Raw genomic sequence first — 20,503 nt, forward strand, 5'->3', positions numbered from 1 at the left:
TTTCAGTAATTTGTTCGCACATGCGTTATGTTGACGAAATTATATTTTAAACGCACCTTAGCAATGATTGTAATTACAAACAAAATAAAGAGGGGAAAAACCATAGTGACTATAATAGAAAGAAGAAATTTACATAAACTTACTCTCTTGTACAAAATATTTACTACGTCAGAACCAACATATCTAAAACATAGATTAATATATTTATCAGAATTTTGCGACAAAAGTACTAGATCAACTTATGATTTTTGCTCTTCATACTTAGGCATGCTTGGAGTTCTTATTCAAGATTTTTGTTGGTAAGCAGTACATGAGCCTAGAAAATTTTACCTCATGTATAATGTTTCAATAGTTTGTACATTAAAATGAGAAGCTGCTAATTGGTTTCCCTTAAACAAGAATAAATATATCAGTACCCATGAGGCATTTTCACTTGACGTAATTATTGATACACATGAATAAATACACAATTACTAACTCTATTGATGTAATTATTTTATATGATTATTCATTCATTGAGGAATAAATCATTAAATGTCGGTAAATTCTACATGAAAACGGTTCGATCTCCCGACCATAGGAGCAGAAGTACCGTGATTTACCACTGATCTAACAAGAATATCCCTGCCAACATCCTTCCCAAGAAATATAACGGAATTTTGAACACAATGAAATTTATAACCTTTGCAATGCTTTCCCTTTATCCTGCTTTGTCCTTTCCATTCTACTATGCATGGAAGAACGTTCGCTGTTTTCTTTTGTTGAAAATGTCCTAGGTGGAAAAACTAGCATGTGTTGACATACACACTCAGTTTTAAATACTGTATCATTACGCATTTTATTGAATGATACTTTCCACACTTAATAAATTTAAACATGGCTTATTAAACTTGAAAGAAGAAGAGCATATCTGCACATTTTCTCCCGAATGTGATGGATCGCACGGAGGCCCCAACCGGTTATCTTTTGTTTAGTGTTTCCGAATACAGCCGAAATTGGACTTGGAAAGTTTTCGTGTCAAAACAACCATAATCAATGTGGTCATCCATTTTGGAATAAGGTGTATGAGAATACTATTTCTTAAATCAAATTTGGTGAATAAATATTAAAAACGGATTATTTTACACAATATAATTCTTCTGAAGGAATCACATTTAGATATATTTCAGGGGGAAATCTGTAAAATAAAAATATGCGGTTTGAAAGTAGTTCGTTAAGTTATATATGACTTTGATTTGCACTTTTGAAGGTTTAAATGATTCTCTAAGACATTATATGTCGTTCTTCGATTAGTATATCCTCGAATATTTGCGCCGAAATTGACATTGTGTTTGTACATTGATTTGACATTGGAACCATTAATTATGTATAAACAGACACCAATGTGTTCTATAGTACAGTAGTATAGTGTAAAACATAATAAAGTAGCGATGTTAAAGTTTAGGTTAGGCTAAGGAGCTTTAAATTGTGTTAGTAGAGTTCTATAGTTTAGAAAGTTTTGTGCTAATACGATAGGATATGTTTTGGGTAGGTCATGTTAGGTTATTACTGAAGGTATATGAGATCGAATTAGAAGGATGGATTGTAATAGTGGAGTACGTCATTTCGGGTTGGTTGAATAGGCTAGATTAAGCTACACAAGTACGTAGGTTGGGTCAGTATGTATTATGCCAGCTACAAGTGAAACATCGCCTAAGAAGAGGACCAGTTGCCAACACACAAGCGCAAAAGAAACAAGTATATGGATTCTGATTTTTTTAAATAAACTTCGATTCTACATAAGTATGTTAAAAATGAAATATACAGTATATAGTCTTATCGGGAGTAGCAATAATATCTACTAACCTTAACACATATTCACTCATTATTGTAATAATCAATAAGAATGCACGTATATGACTTATTTCATTTTAAAAAAATCTTTTCTGTGTCTTTCTTTATTTATTGGAAAATTTACATTCGGTCACAAGTTACAAAGAAATATTATCATATAAAGTTCACAAATTCCTCATCCCCGAGTAAATAGGCAGAAGTACAACTAGATTATTACAGGTTTGAATTCTTATCAGACAAAATGTCAACACATACATAACATATTTTTACTCCATTTACAAACTGTACGTTTGATCTATTTATCTCTCAGTTCAGGTAAATGATATCATTTAGTCGGTATCATTCTTCTTTCTAGGTTGAATTTTAAGATTTTTCAGAATGATGTCATTCGGTCTCCACATTGCCTTGAAATACATATTTAATAAAGACTAGAAAAAACAAGATTTCGTTACCAAATGGATTTTCCAAAAATCACTTTGCACTAATCTGTTATCAGTAACAGACACACACACACACACACATACAAAAAAAATACAAACATTACCAGCTACAACGTCAGATATTAATATTTCGCTCATTCTTCTATTCAAAAATTACAATCCAGATCGAACACGGACTTGGGCAGTATTTCTTTAACGAAGCACGTTTTAAACTACACAGAATTATGCATTTGTTTATGCTTCTTAATATTGTCATTCTTCAATAACTTCTATTCGAGTCATCTACATAACAGATCAAGACAAAAAAAAAAAGAAAGAAAAAAAAGATCATCTTCGATGAACTATTAGCAGCATTGATATCTTTATAGCAATAATCAAAATCCACCTCGGGCAGTAAAGAGAAGGAATATCCGATCAGTCACTATTTTGTCGCAGACGACTTGAATACAAACTTTCAATTTCCTGTGTAATTTAAAATTGTACATAAAATAAGTAACTGTACACACAATATCATCCCAAAGTTATTGACAAAATATAACCTCAGCGGTAAGTAGATCTATTAATTTTAATATTTACAGATTATAGTTACTGAACTACTCAACGAATACAAAAACATATGCTCTTAATGTATATGTAGCTTCGCTTTATATATACATATTTATATGACTACTGAATTGGAATATTGATACACAGAGTAACTAGTTAAGTGATATAATTTAAATTGACAATGATATTACTGTATACGTATACAGCAAGTTCAGTCGAATCTCATGCCACTTACCTAGGAATTGGTTTGTTTTAAAACAATTCTATCTGCAATTCACCCGCAACTACTATTTCCTCGCATCTAAGCTTCCATTCTCTGAGAATGCGTTGGATCATGTGTATGGTATACCACTTTCCTTTGCACATTTTCAGATGCCGATGACATTGCGTACTGGACGATAAGACAGTTTCGCTTGAACAGTCCCTAAACACAATGTCCATTGAGCTTCTATTTGAACATTTGAGCAATGTCAGAAGGTAATTGCCGTAATTTCAGTTTTATGTTCCGTACGGCAGTAGAATTTCAGAGATACTTTTGCCTTGTATCGATGCAGTAAAATTGGCTCAAAATACTCGAATCTCGTCTAGCATATAAACTTTTTACTAACCACTTATCACCGTCTTTTATCTTACATGGCATATTGTGAAAACTAAAAGAAAAAAGACAAGTCTTTTTCAACCTAATGTGTAGGTAACTACTACTCCTTTCATTTCATTTCATTGCCTATTTAATTCTCAGTGAAGGCACATAACTTCAGTGTTAGGATAGCAATACTAACATTTGTATTATTATTTGAAGAGATAACGTATTAAAGAATAACAGAAAGCAAGAATAAAGAGCGAAGTGTTTTGTCACTCGTAGTCATGTGGTGAGAGTATGCATGTTGTATCTATCTCACATAAAGCTGTAAATCCACGTCCCATAGAGCATCGATGCTTCGAAGAACTTTAAAATCCAATTCAGAAACCAGAAGACAATGAAATTATTTAACAAACTTATAAAGTATGCTGGAGACTTTACAGATTCAGGGGATATTACTAACAGCTTTTAAGTATTATGATAATTAGAGAAACATAGGATAAAATATATTTACTTAAAAGCAATGCATTTGATTCCCTATATTACATTATTCAATACAATATCTCATGATGAGCTTTATTGTGGAAAGCGGTAAAGTACTTTATTTAGATTTGTTTTCAAAAACTTTCTCAGTCTAATACATGCAGCAATTTTTTCCTCAGGTTTGTAATACAAGTTTTCCAAGATTTCCTGATTCACATTAGCCAACCGGAGGAATGATACATACCAGAGAAACAATATATATCATAGAACTTTAAATCCTATTTGGAAAAATACGCGGTAATATGAAAAGAAATATATTCTTTAGTGTAACTGTTAACAATTTCCTCCAGAATCATAATACAGACCCGGAAAATATTTAAATGTACTCAAAAAAAAAAAAAAAAAAAAAAAAAAAAAAAAAAAAAATTGGTGGGATGAACAGTTTCTCCCAAAATTTTGACTGGTTAAGTTAAATTAAAAAAATGAAAGGAAATAGAAGTAATTCAACACATACTATGAGGGATCCGTATTTTAAAATCATGCTCTTGTGAACAACATCATTTTTACATATCAGTAAAAGCATTTTATATTCCAAGGAAAGCGTCAATTATATCTCGATATCATAACGAGAATATACTGTTTTCAACACTTTATAAAAATTTTATATGTTGTCAACAATCAAACTATGAATTTTCTCCGTAAGAATTATCTTGAATTGAAAGCAATCCTTCAGACTAGTAGTGATTCAATTTTAAATGCTTAAAGATTGCCCAGTTTCATTTCTAAAGTTTTCTTTCTCCTCCAGTCACCCTCTTGCAAAACACTAACGCAAGATTCTTCCCACCGTGTGTCTTTAACTTTCTATCATACATTTTCCAGTTTCAGAGATATAACTAAATACTTTTCTTCACACATTCTGAACATAAAAGATAGATCATGTGATAATTTACCATTGGCTTTTAAGTGGCGGTGCTTTTAGAAAAAGGATACATAGACTGAGTACACACAATATCATTTCCGCGTTGCTCTTCTTGGAATAATTAATATGCTGCTAATACAATACCATTTCTAGGTACATCACTTTTTGTGTGCGATGGGCTTATAATCTTTGAACAATAAGGACGATGCGGTTTTATATTTACATCGTAAGACAATGTAAGTATGTAATTAAATGCTAGTTTACATGATAGCTAATAAAAATAGGGTGGTTCAAGTTTTTTTTTCTCGATTTCCACTGTAGAAGATATCAGTGCACATCCAGTGCAGATATATAACTTACGTTGTAAATGTATTTTTATTCTAAAGACAAACTATAACAGCACATTGGTTGCAAGCCTATAAGTACAATATCACACGAGTGGTGTAACCTGAGCCATATTAAAAGACGCATAGGCACAGAAGCATACATAATATATAAAAGCTCAAAAAATGCCGAAAGAAAATATTAGCGTTACTAATAGTTAATCTACGCCCGAAATTTTCAGAGTGTGTGGAGAATTGGTTATATACCCAATAGGTTTGAGAAAATCTTTTGAATCATTTAAAACTCTGCGAGGTTATATGGCGTCCAAACGGCCCAGTATAGAAAGTATTTTCAGAAATTTCAAATTCTTCCTTTATTATGCAATAAAATGTCCTCTAAATAACATTAAAGATATGGTTTGTAAGGAGTAGATTATGAAGTCAACATGTGTATTACATTTGAATTGGATCAGATCTTTTCTTGCACTCCTGGCTTCTATGGTGTTCTCTCTTTCAATACATTAAATTTTGCTTTGTAATATTTGGACTTCGACAAAATTCTCTGTCACACTTTCAGCACTGAGGTTTATAACAATGTATTCATCATGTCCATTGCGAAAAGTGTTTCTGTAATAATTGATCTACATGTTTGGCATATATAATAATCATAGCATGCGTTATGGAACTGCAGGTAATAAAGTGTCTTGCAAAATGACATTTAAACAAAAAAAATCCATTTCACACCCTTGGCACCTGTGAAATTTATCACGTTAATATATAAGCACATATTTTTTTTATGTGAATTTAGAATAAATAAGGTTGCACATTATTGGCATACGTGTGTTTTAGTACCGCTATGTGTCAAAATCTGTGCTGCATATTAATCTTTTGAGGGAACCTACCCTCACACGCTTTTTACGTGCAAGGTAGCGTATTGCTATGTACTAATATACGTTACCAAATTAGACTTTTAATTTTTTTTTATACTTCCAACCAAATTTCTCGTTAAATTGTTAGCGAGTGTGAAGCTTTACCTTTGTGTGTGTTAACATGTGATTTGCCAAATTAATCTTTTGACGAAATTCCTTTTTACACTCTTGGCACGTGTAAGGTTTTACACCTTTATGTATTAACAGATGTGTAAGCAAAGCAGACTTTTGAGTAAAAGACTTGCAACAGTGTTCGCACACGTATGACTTTTCCCTCGTGTGTGTCAACATGTGTTTCGACAAGCTACACTTATAACTAAACAATTTTCCACACTTTTCACATATGTTAGTTATTTCCCTTGTGTGTGTTTGCTCATTTACTGTTAAATTTGATTTTACAATAAACCCCGTGTTATACGCCTGACCCGTTGCAGGAAATTCATCTGTATGAGTTAACATGTGTCTTCTAAAATAAGAATCTGTAGTAAACCCCTTACCACACTTTTGACACGCATGAGGTATTTTACCTGTATGAATTAACATGTGTCTCTTAAAATATGATTTTGAAATAAACCCCTTTCCACACTCTTCGCACACATGAGGTTTCTTGCCTATATGAATGAACGTGTGGTTTTTCAAATGTGATTTTTCAAAAAATTCCTTTCCACACTCTTCGCACGTATAAGCCTTCTCACCTATATGTAGTAAGTTGTGTGTTGCCAAGGTAGACTTCCGACTAAATTGTTTGCCACACTCTTCGCATATGAAAGGTCTATCCCCTGTATGCTCAACCAAGTGTCTTCTTAACTGTGATTTCTCAATAAATCCCTTTCCACACTCCTCGCACGTGTAAGGCCTTTCACCTGTATGTAGTAAGTTGTGTGTTGCCAAGGTTGACTTCCGCCTAAATTCCTTTCCACACTCCCTACACGTATACAATTTTCTATCTGTGTGCACTGACATATGTCTCACTAAATATGACCTCTGTATAAACCGTTTCCCACATTCCTGGCATGTGTGTGGGTTTTCACCTGTATGTACCAACATATGCCTTGCCAAAAGTGACCTGAGACAGAATCCACTTCCACAGACTTCACATATGTAAGGTTTTTCATCGTTATGTATTAACAAGTGTGATACCAAGTGTGACCTCTGACGAAATCCCTTTCCGCATTTTTGGCACGTGTGAGGTTTCTCTCCTGTATGTATTAGCGTGTGCTTCGCCAAATCAGACTTCTCGAAAAATGCTTTTCCACACTCATTGCATTTGTGAGACTTAGTACCTGTATGTATCAAGATGTGTCTTGCCAAATGCCTCTTTAGTTTAAATTCCTTTCCACACTCCTGACAGGTGTGAGGTTTTCCATTTGTATGTATTAACACGTGTTTTCCCAAATGTGAGCTACGACTAAACTCCTTTCCACACACTTTGCATCTGTGGGAATTCTGACTTAAAGGTGTTTGCATATTTCTTCCCAAATATGATCGAGTAAATTGTTTGCAAAACACCTCGAAAGCATGAGTTCTCTCATCTGAGGGAGAAATTATTTCGTTTCGATTAATAGACGTGTCTCCTTTTCTGGAAACCGTATATTTATGGAAGCTGTAAAGAAAACAAATAAACAAGAAAATAGAACTGGAAGTAAACCGTATGAAACACCAAAAGAATCTTACACTTGTGCGCAAAATAAAGCAAGAAAATTACGGTACTTTTCTTTTTTTAGTGTATATTTAATGTTCTGAGTTCCCCGTCCCCGTAATTTATATTACCTGATAAACGAAATCGAGATCTGACGAGAATTCTCCGTATCATTCCTTTTTATCAAAAAAGAAAATGTACTATTTATAAATCTCAAATCATATCTACATACACTTACACAATATTAGAATTAAGTATATATCAAGGTTCATACGTAACCCGAACATATCATTCTTTATTAAATTGAAGATACAATGTCACTGAAAAAGTCCATGTGTAACATCGGTAATTTTGCTGTTAGAACATTCAGTACTCGCGAGAAATTTTTGAAATTCGAACTACCAGAAACTGTTTATACAATGACAAATGAAGACTAACAATATCTAAAATCTTCCTCAATATATATCATTTCAAGCATTACACTCAATAGCCACTACTGTTCTTAATATCCTCGCAGTGCTTTGGGATATTAAATTTTGATCCACCTAAAGGTTTTTACGTCTACTGTAATATACCTATCGTTCTTCCTAATTTTATTTAAGTAACGAGAGAAGTGAAGAGAAAACCAATGAGACACGAATAGGATAAACATGTGACAATCTGATATAAGATCACAATATATTAAAATTAACTTTATGTTTGGTGGATACTCTTTCAAAACGGAAGAGAACCTGGACAGAGACAAGAAAAGGTTGCCTAGTTTAAGACGAGACAGCTTAGATATCGTGAAAATAATTTTAAGGCAGAAAAATGAAACTCTTTTCAGAAGGAATTGAAGTCTGCTTTTCTTTAAATAAAATTCTTCTTTTATTTTAAAATTGTCCTGACATTCTGTAATTTTGATACAGTAACCCGAGGAATCTGAAATTTCGGTTACCGATTTTTGTTTTGTATACCCATCTTAAAGTTTCTTTCTATACATTTCGACATGCATTCACCAATGTAAATTTTGACATTGCAAGGAACAAATTGGTTCTTCTAATTCTTTATTACTTGAACGCTGAAAAATCTTTGGTCATATAGCGCAAACAATTGAAAATAAATCAATAAAATAAAATAAGAAATAACCAACATGCTCTCCAGAGGTTTTATGATGTAAAACTTCCCCGCTGATAGCTGAGTATCGTTTTGGGTATTTTTCCTTCCTCAGAGAATGTCGTTTGGAAACCAGAAAGCAGCTCCGCATCCGTCTGTCATTCTTGCGTTCCGTTCAATAAACTATTATTCATATGTGTTTCACCAGAGTTTCCTATTTTGTAAAATTCTAAAGCTTAATACCAATGATGTCGCGTTGTAGGAGAAATTTGCATTGGATGTATAAATTTGCGACTGAATGCTGTTGCTACAATCATGGCAATAACTGAAGTATTTCAGTAGGCCTATCATGCAACAACATTTGCAATGATTTGAGAGGAAATTGTCTGTTGACCAGGTTGACATGATATTTTGTCAAAGTAACAATTCTCATGCAAGACCACACATAGGAAACGAAGATTCCTTAAACTCCTGTGTCGCTTTCAACTAAGCTGTATTAAAGACCATTGTCACATATTCAAGCTGTCGTATTATATATTTTGTTATTAACAGGTAGGAAAGGTGTCTGGAGAATTTTCAACCAAAACTTTTTGAGTAAGTTACTTAGCGTGAGCTGAAGTAAAAGGAAATTTAATTCGCTTTATGTATCGTTATTCTTTACAGTAGGAAGAGATCTAAGAGAGTTGCAGAAATAAGTTCTGTAAGATAGGTGGTTCAGGTCACTTCCGATAGTAATACGCAAGGAGATCGTAAAATTCTTGCTAAAATCCCATATAGTAAGTTTCGTGCGTGAAGAAACGGTAAGAGAATATTACACATTTGAATCGTATGAATGTGAGTGAGAAAAACCCAAGGTGGCTTGGTTCTATAAGGATGAAATCCAGTAAAAATTTTTTATTTCTGAGGCAATGAACCATTGAGTTCGGTTCATCACAGGGTGAAAAAATTTCGTGTATTACCGGATGTGTGCTAATGTTTAATGGTAAAATTTATATTCTACTTTCTTTAGTGTTTAACATTTGATCGCAAAATTTCATTGTGTAAATTACTAACAAATCTTCAAATGGAGCTCAGAACTCTTGCAAATACGTTTCTCTTTCGGTCTTATGTGTTTGTGACCAGCGAAACACTGGAAGGATCATGATGGTGCGATCTCTGCAATAGAACGACCAGTTCAAAATTTCAACTTTTGAATTCGAAAAGTTTTCCGGTAAATACAAGCCGGGGTAACCGTATGCGTATTGTCCTCCTGTTCAGAATCTGTGAGGTTCTCGATCTCATTTCGTAGTTGGAATGAAATGTTGACCAGTTTCAGGACATATATATATATATATATGAAAAAATATATATAAAAATGGGAGAAAAAAGTTTTTTTCGTAAATTTTACTCTCCAAATGTGTCTTTAAATAGTTATATCATGCATGGAGGCCATTAAAGTAGGGTAATATATTTAGTAAAAGCTACTCAGGAAGAAAGTGTTATTCGTTGACGTATTCTCCCCAAAAAGTAGAATACTCCGCGTCACGTAAGGAAGAGGAAAATTGCCTTATTTGGAAGTAGAATGAACATTTTTTTTTATTTACCTCAAAACGTTTCTAAAGCCCTATGCCACGAGTCATGAAGATTTAGACATTTCGCATGTTAAAAATCAAACCGGTGTACATTTTGTGTTTTAGATGTATGAGTTTACATCTGAATAAGATTTCATAAGACTTGAGTATTACATCCATATATACATATACATGCATACAATCATTTCAGAACATAAGTACTTATTATCCCTAAGATATTATATTTAAAACGAAATATATGTAAGTGAACTATACGTTAGTGATTCTAGATAAGGAAGATTAGATTGGTTATAATAAGTCAAATTTAGGGATTGCGTAAGGAGTGATATTGATTTGCTTCTGTTGGTTTCCTATCAGAACTAGCGTGTAGATGCTTCTAAGTTTTAATCCAAAATATTTATCTATAAGTATAAAGGGAGCATAACGATTCAATTTCTAAAACAGCTTCTTTTTATGTATTAATATCCATTTGTGAAAAATTTTGTGTTATTATATTATTATTAGTACTATAATCCTTGCGCCATTTTAAGATTCGTTTCCCAAATTGTTGACTAACTTGTTAATCTAAACTGGCAAGTTCTGCAAATAAGTTATCATATGGCATTTACTAATTGTTACTTCTTGTATGCTGCTTACAGTTGAGAAAGTTGCTCGTCATGAACAGATGCCGAGCAGGTGTTAAAAGGGTACACTGCAACTGCAGCTGATAGCAGTACTGGTATCCCGGCATGTTTACCTAAGGGATCGACTTTGCAATATTGTACTACATGTCAGACTAATAATTTACGGTCTCCTGGTTGTCCTCATGTGTCTACCGAAGCGAAAGGTGCGAGATCTAATACACGATTCTCAGTAAGACCAACTAAGAACGTCTAGACAGCTAAGGAAAACTTAACGCTTTCGTAGAACGCAGGCAATAATCCGAAGGATTCGTCATGCTGGGTTATGTGGCAATGTTGCTGCCGTTAAGGAAATCCTCTGACACAAAAACAAATTTATTTGGTTTTCCATACTTTTGATAGTCCCGTTATAATTTTCTTTACCGACATTAGCCAAACAAGCAAGACTTATACTATCCTCAGGAAAATAATTGAAGTCAGTTCATTTATATAACTATACGACCTATTGGTGCCCATTCGATAAGATTCGTACGAAAAAAAAATGTGTGAAGGGAATGCTATAAGTTGTAAACTAATTTTTTGTTCCGTGTTTTGTTAAGGCCGACAATTGCTATTTACAGATATAAGTGGTAGCAAGTTACGGTGTTCGTAGCTGTATACAATAACTGGTATATGAATTTCCTAAAGATTTACATATATTAATTTTGCTTTCAATTCGTTGTAGCAACTCTATTAATAAGTTATTGAAGTTAGTATATTATCCTAAGTCCCTATGCCAATAATATTCTAATAATTTTATATTACATTATTCAGTCCTAATATTTTTTTGGATATAATTGTTTTTTGATAAACTTGTTATTTTATCAAATAAGGCATAAAAAGTTGAAAAGAAAACTAATAAATAGTGCTAAAAGCAAGCCAACAAGGGACCTTTCACCAGTAAATCCATCAGTGTGAGCACAAAGGTTCGAGAACACCGAAATGAGAAAAAGAGAAAAGGAAGAAACATCACCCCAAGATAGATCCTCGAAAAAGACAACAATTCATGAAGAAAATTCAGAAATTTTTAAGACTATGGAACAATATTGCAAAGAAATGGCCTTTCTTGAAGAATTACTTTGCTGGAAAAAGATAGGAAGAGTACATCTGAATAAACTTTTAAAAAGAATTGTATTATGGATTAAAGATAACTCAATTCTTACAGGAAATGTTAAGCAGCTTGAAAAGATCGTACAGAGATTCCAAACAAAAACCAAGACATTCTGCAAGAGAAACTGCAGTTCAAGATGAATGTGAAGGAAGGAAAAAGAGGCCCGAAGAAACATGATCAAAGAATAATAGAAGGGCAGACAGAAGACGTCAAGGGACTGGAAAAAGAAATAGAAAACTCGAATGAGGGAAAACGAGATCTCAGTCAGTCTAGAGATAATCAAATTAAGCATATGGAAGAAGAAATAATTAAACTGATAGAAAACAAAAATGAGCTAGAAAAGGAGGTACATGAAAGGGCAAAGGCACAAAGGAAACTAGAATATGAATATAGTCAATTGGAAAAAACGTAAAGATAAAAGAGGAACTAATTCAAAACCAACACTGTTAGGAAGAAGAAAATTGCGAAAGAAAGTGAATGTGTATTGTTGAGAGAGAAAATTAGAGAACTCCAAACCCACAGAGACCCAAAAGGAGAATATGATACAAGAGATTCATAGACGAGTGACAAAGAACGAGAAAATCACAACGGAAAAAATGGATACAGAAGATAAGACGGCATCATGGACGGATGTTGTAAGAAGAATAAAACCGATTGAAAAAGAAGGTAAGTTCCAGGAAGTGACAGAAAAAACAAACCTGTCATATTCATTAAACCAAACCCAAGCGAAACATCGAAGCAAACTGTAGAAAGGCTCACACAAATGATCGTCCCGCAGAAGGACAGATTAAAGATTGGATTGAGAACCAAAAGGGATATGGTATGAAAGAGGATATGAAGAAGAGCTTCAGAAAGAGCTATGAAAGACGATATCTCGAAGATAATGGCAAAAGAAAAGATAAAAAGAACTGCGAAGAAACACGAAAACGAAATCCATTAATGATAATCTATGTTGTTCCATCAGACTTTAAGAACGAGGAGTTATTGCAAGCTTATATAGAACTAAATTCTTGAAGAAGTGGAAATCGACGAGGCAAAAAAGAGTAAGTTAAGATTTAGAGCATGCAAAGGCAACAAAGAAAATATCACTTGGTAATTGAAGTGGAACCTAGAATAAGGAAAATATTAGTAGAAAAAGAAAAAAATTATATTGACTACGAGGCGCACCGAACTAAGGACTTTTTGGGCGTTCCGAAATGTTATATATATCAAGAGTTTGGTCATGTAAATAAACATTGCGAGAACAAGGAAAAAGTAAGATGTAGATAATGTGGTTCGTTACGATACGAAAGTGAAGAATGCGAGGACAAATGAAAACAATATGCTTGCCATGCAAACTAAGGCATAAAATGTGCCAGGGCCAACAAACAGAAGAATGTTTTGCTTTTATATAGGAATGCATGCAAACGGATAATTTGTAATATCAATTACGGAGAGAATTTAATGAAAATTAAGATTAAAAAGAAGAGCCCACGGAAAAAACGAAGGGACCAAGAAAGATTGAAAATTTTCTTCAAAGAAAAAGAAAAGAATTGATCATTAAAAGACATGGGGATACAAACAGAATGTAGATAACATAATATTAGAGGATGGTATTGAAGAGAAAACAACTACAAACTGAAATAAATACAGAAAGGATAAACTTACAAACTAGCTTAAGAGGAAAAGGAGAATTGGAAACACTACTGAGAAAGACAAAAAATAATAGTAAAAAACTATTTAAAGAGGAAACTTGTAAGTATATGGAAAAGATCCCTATTCTATATGAATTTTTCGTCAATGGTGAGGAAAGATATCTTTTTCCAACACAAGAAGAAACTCAGTTAAAGTCTAAGAAACTTAGTTAAGATGAAACTCCGTAAATCAAAACATAAATTGATATATCTTTAAAATTAGTAAAAAACATAGTTACTTCTAATGGACAAAAGAAAATAAGATTAAATTTTTCTAAAAAAAAAAATACTTAATATGAGTCCATCTCTTATAGTTATCAAAATTTGAAAATGAAAATGAGTCCGTTTGTCACTTTTGGGTAACATAAAATTTAAAAGAAAGAAAGAAAGCAAAATGAAGATGAGTCTATTTCTCATCATTTCATAAAAAAAAAAATTAAATTAGAGTTCAATTCTCTTCGTTTATTACTATCACTTGAAAATGGTTGCGTTTCACTGCACCATGTTAGGTGTCTATACGCAGAATTGTTAATTTTCAGCTGCAAAATTCAAAACTAGTTTTTATTTTGTATTCGATCAAGTGTCACTTACCTGCCGAGAAAGTTTGGGAAAATTCTTTACTATATATCTGGGACTTAGCGATATGTCGATTGTGCCTTGGTATTTTTGGTATTGTGATGCATAACTACGTAACTGCGTGATTAGTTGAATGTATGTGAATTAAATATTTTGTTACATATGGTAGAAATTGTTTATGAGAAGCATTGTTGAAGTATTAAACGTCGTTAGAGATAATATAATAAGAAGTATGTGTGAATATGAAAGATGTAAACTAATGCTTTGAAGGTTTACCTCCAACTCCGTGTTCGTCATATATTTCATAGAATATAAATATTGCACGTAGTTTGAGCAATCACTTTAATTATAATTGCACTATGTAACATCGCTTGTAAATCCTGCAAAATACAGCAAACTTTATGTATAAACCCCTCTGTAAAACTAATGGCATGAAAGGGCAAGTTATTGGACCTTCACTGCTCTTACTGACAACCTGTACTATAAAACATCATTAGTTTGAATTTCCAAAGCGGAACCATACTTGCACTTCACAAATCGAAAATATCGTCATTCTACCTAGGATACGAAAACATGACAAAATAACGTTTATTCAGTATTAAAGTTTAATTGCAAAAATGAACATAATCACATTCATAGTCAAAATCGGGATTTGTGTTGAACAGTCAAAATCAAGATATAATGTGAAATAGTGGTATCCGTGGAAGTTTAACCCGTTCAAATGAAAACAAACTGCTTGAAACATTGGAGGGAGCTTATATCAGTTATATTAGAATTCAACTTAGATTAAAAGAAAAAAGAAGAAAAAAGTCACTTTGATAAAATTTTTAAACCATTCCAATCATTATGTCACTATCGCATCTTCTGAATATAACTTTCATAGCACTGTTGACTGAGGTACACATTAAGGACCAGGGAGATTTGGTAATTCACACTGATGACGTTTTATAGTACAGGTTGTCAGTAAGACTAGTAAAGGCCCAATACCTTGCCCTTTCATGTCATTAGTTTTACAGAGGGGTTTATACATAAAGTTTACAGTATTTTGCAGGATTTACAAGCGATGCTACACAGTGCAATTATAATTAAAGTGATTGCTCGTACTACATGCAATATTTATATTCTATGAAATATATGACGAACACGGAGTTGGAGGTAAACCTTCAAAGAATTAGTTTACATCTTTTATATTCAGACATACTTCTTATCACATTATCTCTAACGACGTTTAATTCTTCAACAATGCTTCTCATAAACAACTTCTACCCTGTGTAACAAAATATTTAATTCACATGCATTCAACTAATCACGCAGATACGTAGTTATTTATCACAATACCAAAATTATCAAGGCATAATCGACATATCGCTAAATCCCAGATATATAATAAACAATTTTCCCAAAATTTCTCGGCTGGTGACACTTGGTGGAATACAAAATAAAAACTAGTTTTGAATTTACAAAGAATCCTAATTTAACCCTACACACTAATAAGAACCTAAAGTTAATCTCATGTTCCTAATCTCATGTAACTCTGTAGAAATAGTATTGAAAATTTGAACTATAAAGCATACGAGAAGTCAATTAGTCGTCATTAGAATAATGTCAGAATAAAGTAACCGCTGTGCGATCGCTAGCGCATCCAATCGCCAAAACTACCGATGTAGAATTTTGTTACTACTTAGCAAGAGCGAATAGTCTTACTAATCCCAGTCATCAAACTCTCAATAGAATGCTCCAATCTAACTACGTATATCGAACGGTATAAAAAAATAAAAATAAATTAAAGAAGGAAATTGGGAGGTGGAAAGTTTAAAAGAAAAAACAAATCTTGGACAAGAAAGAGGGTAGAAAGAAGATAATAGTGGCGCCCAAGAATATAGATATACTAACTATACTAAAGAAGTGGTCGAATTTATTCACATGTCAAACCGTCACTTCTGTCAAATATTCTTTCGTACGCCGAAACAGATGGCCTATTAAAATATATAGCCTAAGATAAATATCTTCAAGCCTAGAAGCCACCCCAGTCAGCTGAGACCTTGGAGAGCCCGGAACTACCGGAAGGATGGTGTGGTCTCTAATTTAGAATTTCCAAATAAAAAGAAAATTATCCGATTCCTCAGAAACTGAGAAGACTCTAGAGGAAAGTGTAAAAAATTGGAATAAGAGTTAGTAAAATTTTAAAATTCCTTAACTAATGTTAGCCAAATTAAAAAAAAAAAATAATAATTTAGTACCAGCGAGTATTAATTAGACCAAAGACCCACAGGTCGCATAAAAATCGCAGGGACGCGAATCCCTGGGCACCGATTAATTTCCACTGCTACTATAATTATAAACAAAACAGGGAACGGGCACTTTAGTGCCTGTTACGATACCAGTCACCTGGGGAAAGGACTTCGGTGCCTAGTACGATACCAGTTATATAGAAAGAGAAACAAAATCCTTGCAAATTAATCACTCTTGTACCGTTCATTCCGTCTGAGTACTATATTGCTTAATTTTTAACAAATAATGAAAAGGTCAAGAAGAAAAAGATTTCGTCAGGAGCCACTAGTACGATTTACATTTTCACATTAGTCACATCGCAAGTATAAACTTCCTGATTTCACCTACAATCAGATTTATGTAATATTTTCCTTCACTTAACCGATCCTCGCCGAAGAAGTCATCTCATAACCACTTGGCCTTACATTCATTTCTACCCACTTACTATTAGTTTCTTTCTTTTTTTCTTTATGTTTAAGTATCATGTATAAATGTGAATGGCGTACCTCCTCCAATTTATCTGAAAGAGTAGACATAACAACTTTACTTAACCCAACAGACCGTATTGTGGAAGTTCACAGAGTAAAAACTATTTTCTGAGTGTTTTCTGCATTGAGGAATATTTTGTTAGGAGAACGTAGCATGATTTATTTGGTGCGGCTAAAGTCTTATGTCGTAAATATACTTCAGGGTTGTCTCTATACATATGACAAATTACATATATAAATATTATTTACATATTTATTTATTTCTACGATACTACGTCCTCATTTATAGCACACCCAATTTTTAAAACTATATCTATCATACTACAAAACACACAGTACGCAAACGACGTTCTCTTCTTTAAATGACTTAATAATCCCGTTACTCAACATTATTTCTGAAAATACAGTCAGCAGATAGTTAGTCCTAAGCAAACTTTCACTAACCTTAATATTTTGTAACGAATCTGAATAATGTTTTCAGAAAATCATTTTTACCAAAGTTTTACATTTATACAGATATTTTGAAATAATTTAACTTAAATTAGTTTTCGACGCGTGAGTGAAACAACGAAACTATAGTACAGCAATTTTACTGATTTGATATTAATTTACCTAATTTTGTCTAACGGTGCACAAATTCAGCTACGGAATCCTTTATATCCTAAATTACCGACCTGTTATATCACTGTCACACGGAAACTCTTATTTTTTTTAATAATACGTCTAAAGATAGTCGTTTGGAGCTTCGGTTAACCTTACTTGAAACAAGAACAGTTGACTAACGCAATCCAAAGATTGTTTACATTTATGTAGCGCTGTGATTTGGAAATATACTTTGCACTGAGGAAGAAGAGAGACAGAGAGAGGGAGAGAGAGAGAGAGAGAGTCTAGTATAAACATTTGAACATAGTTCCATATTTCAACAAAACGATGAAAATCTAAAAATAAGTTATCGTTAAGAAAATAAAATACATAAACGAAATACACGGAAATATTAAATCGTCCAGCACACACATAGAAACCATCAGCTAAACCTAACCAAAGCAAACAAAACAGTAATACACATCAAATAATACTTACACATACACATAAATATACATAAATGAAAACTATTAATTGCTAACTTTGTTTAATATTCAAATGAAACTGGCTCTAAATGTACTTACGGATTTTTTTAAATAAATAAAAAAATAAATATAGGAAGGAGGAATTCGATTGGGCCAATGTGGCCCTAAGTTTCTGACTAACTCGTCTCTAATTTCTAGTGTTGGTTAGGCCTACAATTATTTTTTCTTTTCGGTAATTCCTTCCTAATGGGAAGGAATTCCTACTAACTGACCCTACGTGGGGAAATAATAACTCCAGATGAATAGAAAGCCCGGAAAATTTAAGCTATAATCTTGTTAATTCTTCTTTCATAGATTACAACACTTTAACTCATGGTCTTCAAACACAAATAATGAGAGGAAACTGACAAGAATCTTTAGAATGATTTTGCATAAACTTAAATAAGGGACAGGCTATTCCGGTTGAGAAATTTTTAAAAAATCGAAATTTTGGGGAGAAAAAAAAAACTGAAATTTCGACTCACTAAAATTTCCTATAGCGTTCCGGATAGAAAACCACTCATACTCACTCTTCGTTGACTTGATGTTACCAGGTCCCGGTCGTATCTTGACGAATATCTTACAATGGTTACTAATCCAACTGCTTCGTAAAGTATCCCATGGAAATTTCCGCAGGATGTTATACAGGAACGTGTTATGATATTAAACTGCTTACCAAAGTCTCACGGTTTCTGAAAGCGGTTCACCTAATTTTCCTTAATCGGGTTATCTGACGTTGCGTTCAGTGGCAAAGTTAATATCTTCCTTCCTTAGACTCGAACTATCTTATAAGTATCGCAAAATGGAATATTCAGTTCAGCTCTGCTGTGCAGCTAATATCTTATTTCAGAATCACTGGGTAATAATTAGTATACTTAATATCAATGACAAAGTCGAACAAAGCAATGATGACAAGAGAGTACCGTGGCTTCTCCGAAAGCCAAACGCGAACACCACCATTGCTTCTTCAAGAGCCGGAAAAGAACTAACTCGCTTGGCGATGGACCTAACAACGATGAAAATCCTGTAATCAATTATGATCAAAAGTGAAGTCACATGACTTTCTTCTGTGTAAAGCACCATGACGCTTTTAACATCTGGCAATTTTTCGGAACATTGGAATCTCAGAAGTGTGAGGGGAGCTCTAAATTATTTTACTAAAAGTCTGATTGAAGGAGAGTTTGAAAACACTTGTAAAGGTGTTTTGACAGATGGTTTGCGAAAGGAAAAGGAAAAATGTGTATCCCAGATATTTACCAGACGTTATGCCCAAATATGAAAACAGACGCCGAAATATTTTATTAAATTTTAAGAACAAAGAGAAATATTTCTGAAATTATAAGTTTTCTCTTTTCACCTAAATATTATTAAATTATATAAAATAAAAATTAATTCGGGACGTAAAATAAATAGATTTAATAAATAAAGAGGACATTTTTAAATTTTCAGAGCAATTTTCATATAGGGTGTTAAATTTCTACTGCTAATCCTAAAACTTTAAAACCAAATTTTCGTGTACACAACTGTAATAGACATATTAGAAGTAGTTCATCTGTTTTTTGTTCTCTAATTATTTACATGTATTTCCAGGATCGTATATCCATCAGATGGTCAAACGTGTTTTACTCGCATTTGTTTTGCCGACATACAAATATTTCGATAGCACTTTTGACCTCATCGAAAATAGATGAAGAATTCTTTAAAGATCCAAACGCTATTGAAACGTTATCGGCAGTTAGTAGAAGTTTAAGATGATGTATTTTTTCCTTTCGTGTGAGGGATACTGTGTAATTACTCCAGGTGAATTCACTACAGGTGAAACAGGAACAGGAAATAAATTTACATAACGCTTTTTAGCCTGTATTAAACATAGATTCACATTTTAGTTTTATTGCTGACAGTATGCAAATTACTGCTGAAATAATATACACTTCAGCACTGGTATGGTTGGTATATTTCTGACGTAAATTCTGGTCAAAATAGGGCGTAGACGATGTGTGTCTTACTCAAACACGCTTTCCATTATTTTGCCATATTTGTTACTGTAGAAATCGACAACAATTTCAGCATCCAATCCTTAAAATCCAGTCATACATCTTATGTTACAATCTTCAGCAGAATTGGGCATGAAAGGTCTCCACTTGTTTGTTTTAAATTTCCAGTATAATATGACAAGTTTCTTTCCTTACTTTTGTATGTTGGCTTAATTGCTAAATGAGTTAAGAATTTTTATGGTTATGACGAGAGAAACTTCGTCCTAG

At 33.0% G+C, this 20,503-nt stretch overlaps 1 protein-coding gene across 3 annotated transcripts in view; it reads right to left on the reverse strand.

The window, feature by feature from the left end:
• Positions 1-1,788: 1,788 nt before the first annotated feature.
• LOC145690415 (uncharacterized) overlaps positions 1,789-20,503 on the reverse strand; it is a 31,865-nt gene continuing 13,150 nt past the window's right edge. For 2 of the 3 annotated variants that reach the window (XM_081765263.1, XM_081765264.1), the window contains exon 3: positions 1,796-7,656. In XM_081765263.1, the coding sequence (XP_081621389.1) occupies positions 6,138-7,656 (1,519 nt within the window). In that variant the 3' untranslated portion in view covers positions 1,796-6,137. Of the gene's footprint in view, positions 7,657-20,503 lie in introns of all 3 variants that reach the window. The other variant, XM_081765266.1, reaches the window with a different exon arrangement.

The sequence above is a fragment of the Thermobia domestica genome, chromosome 7, assembly GCF_964235325.1.
Source record: "Thermobia domestica chromosome 7, izTheDome1.hap1.1, whole genome shotgun sequence".
NCBI classification, from domain to species: Eukaryota; Metazoa; Arthropoda; class Insecta; order Zygentoma; family Lepismatidae; genus Thermobia; species Thermobia domestica.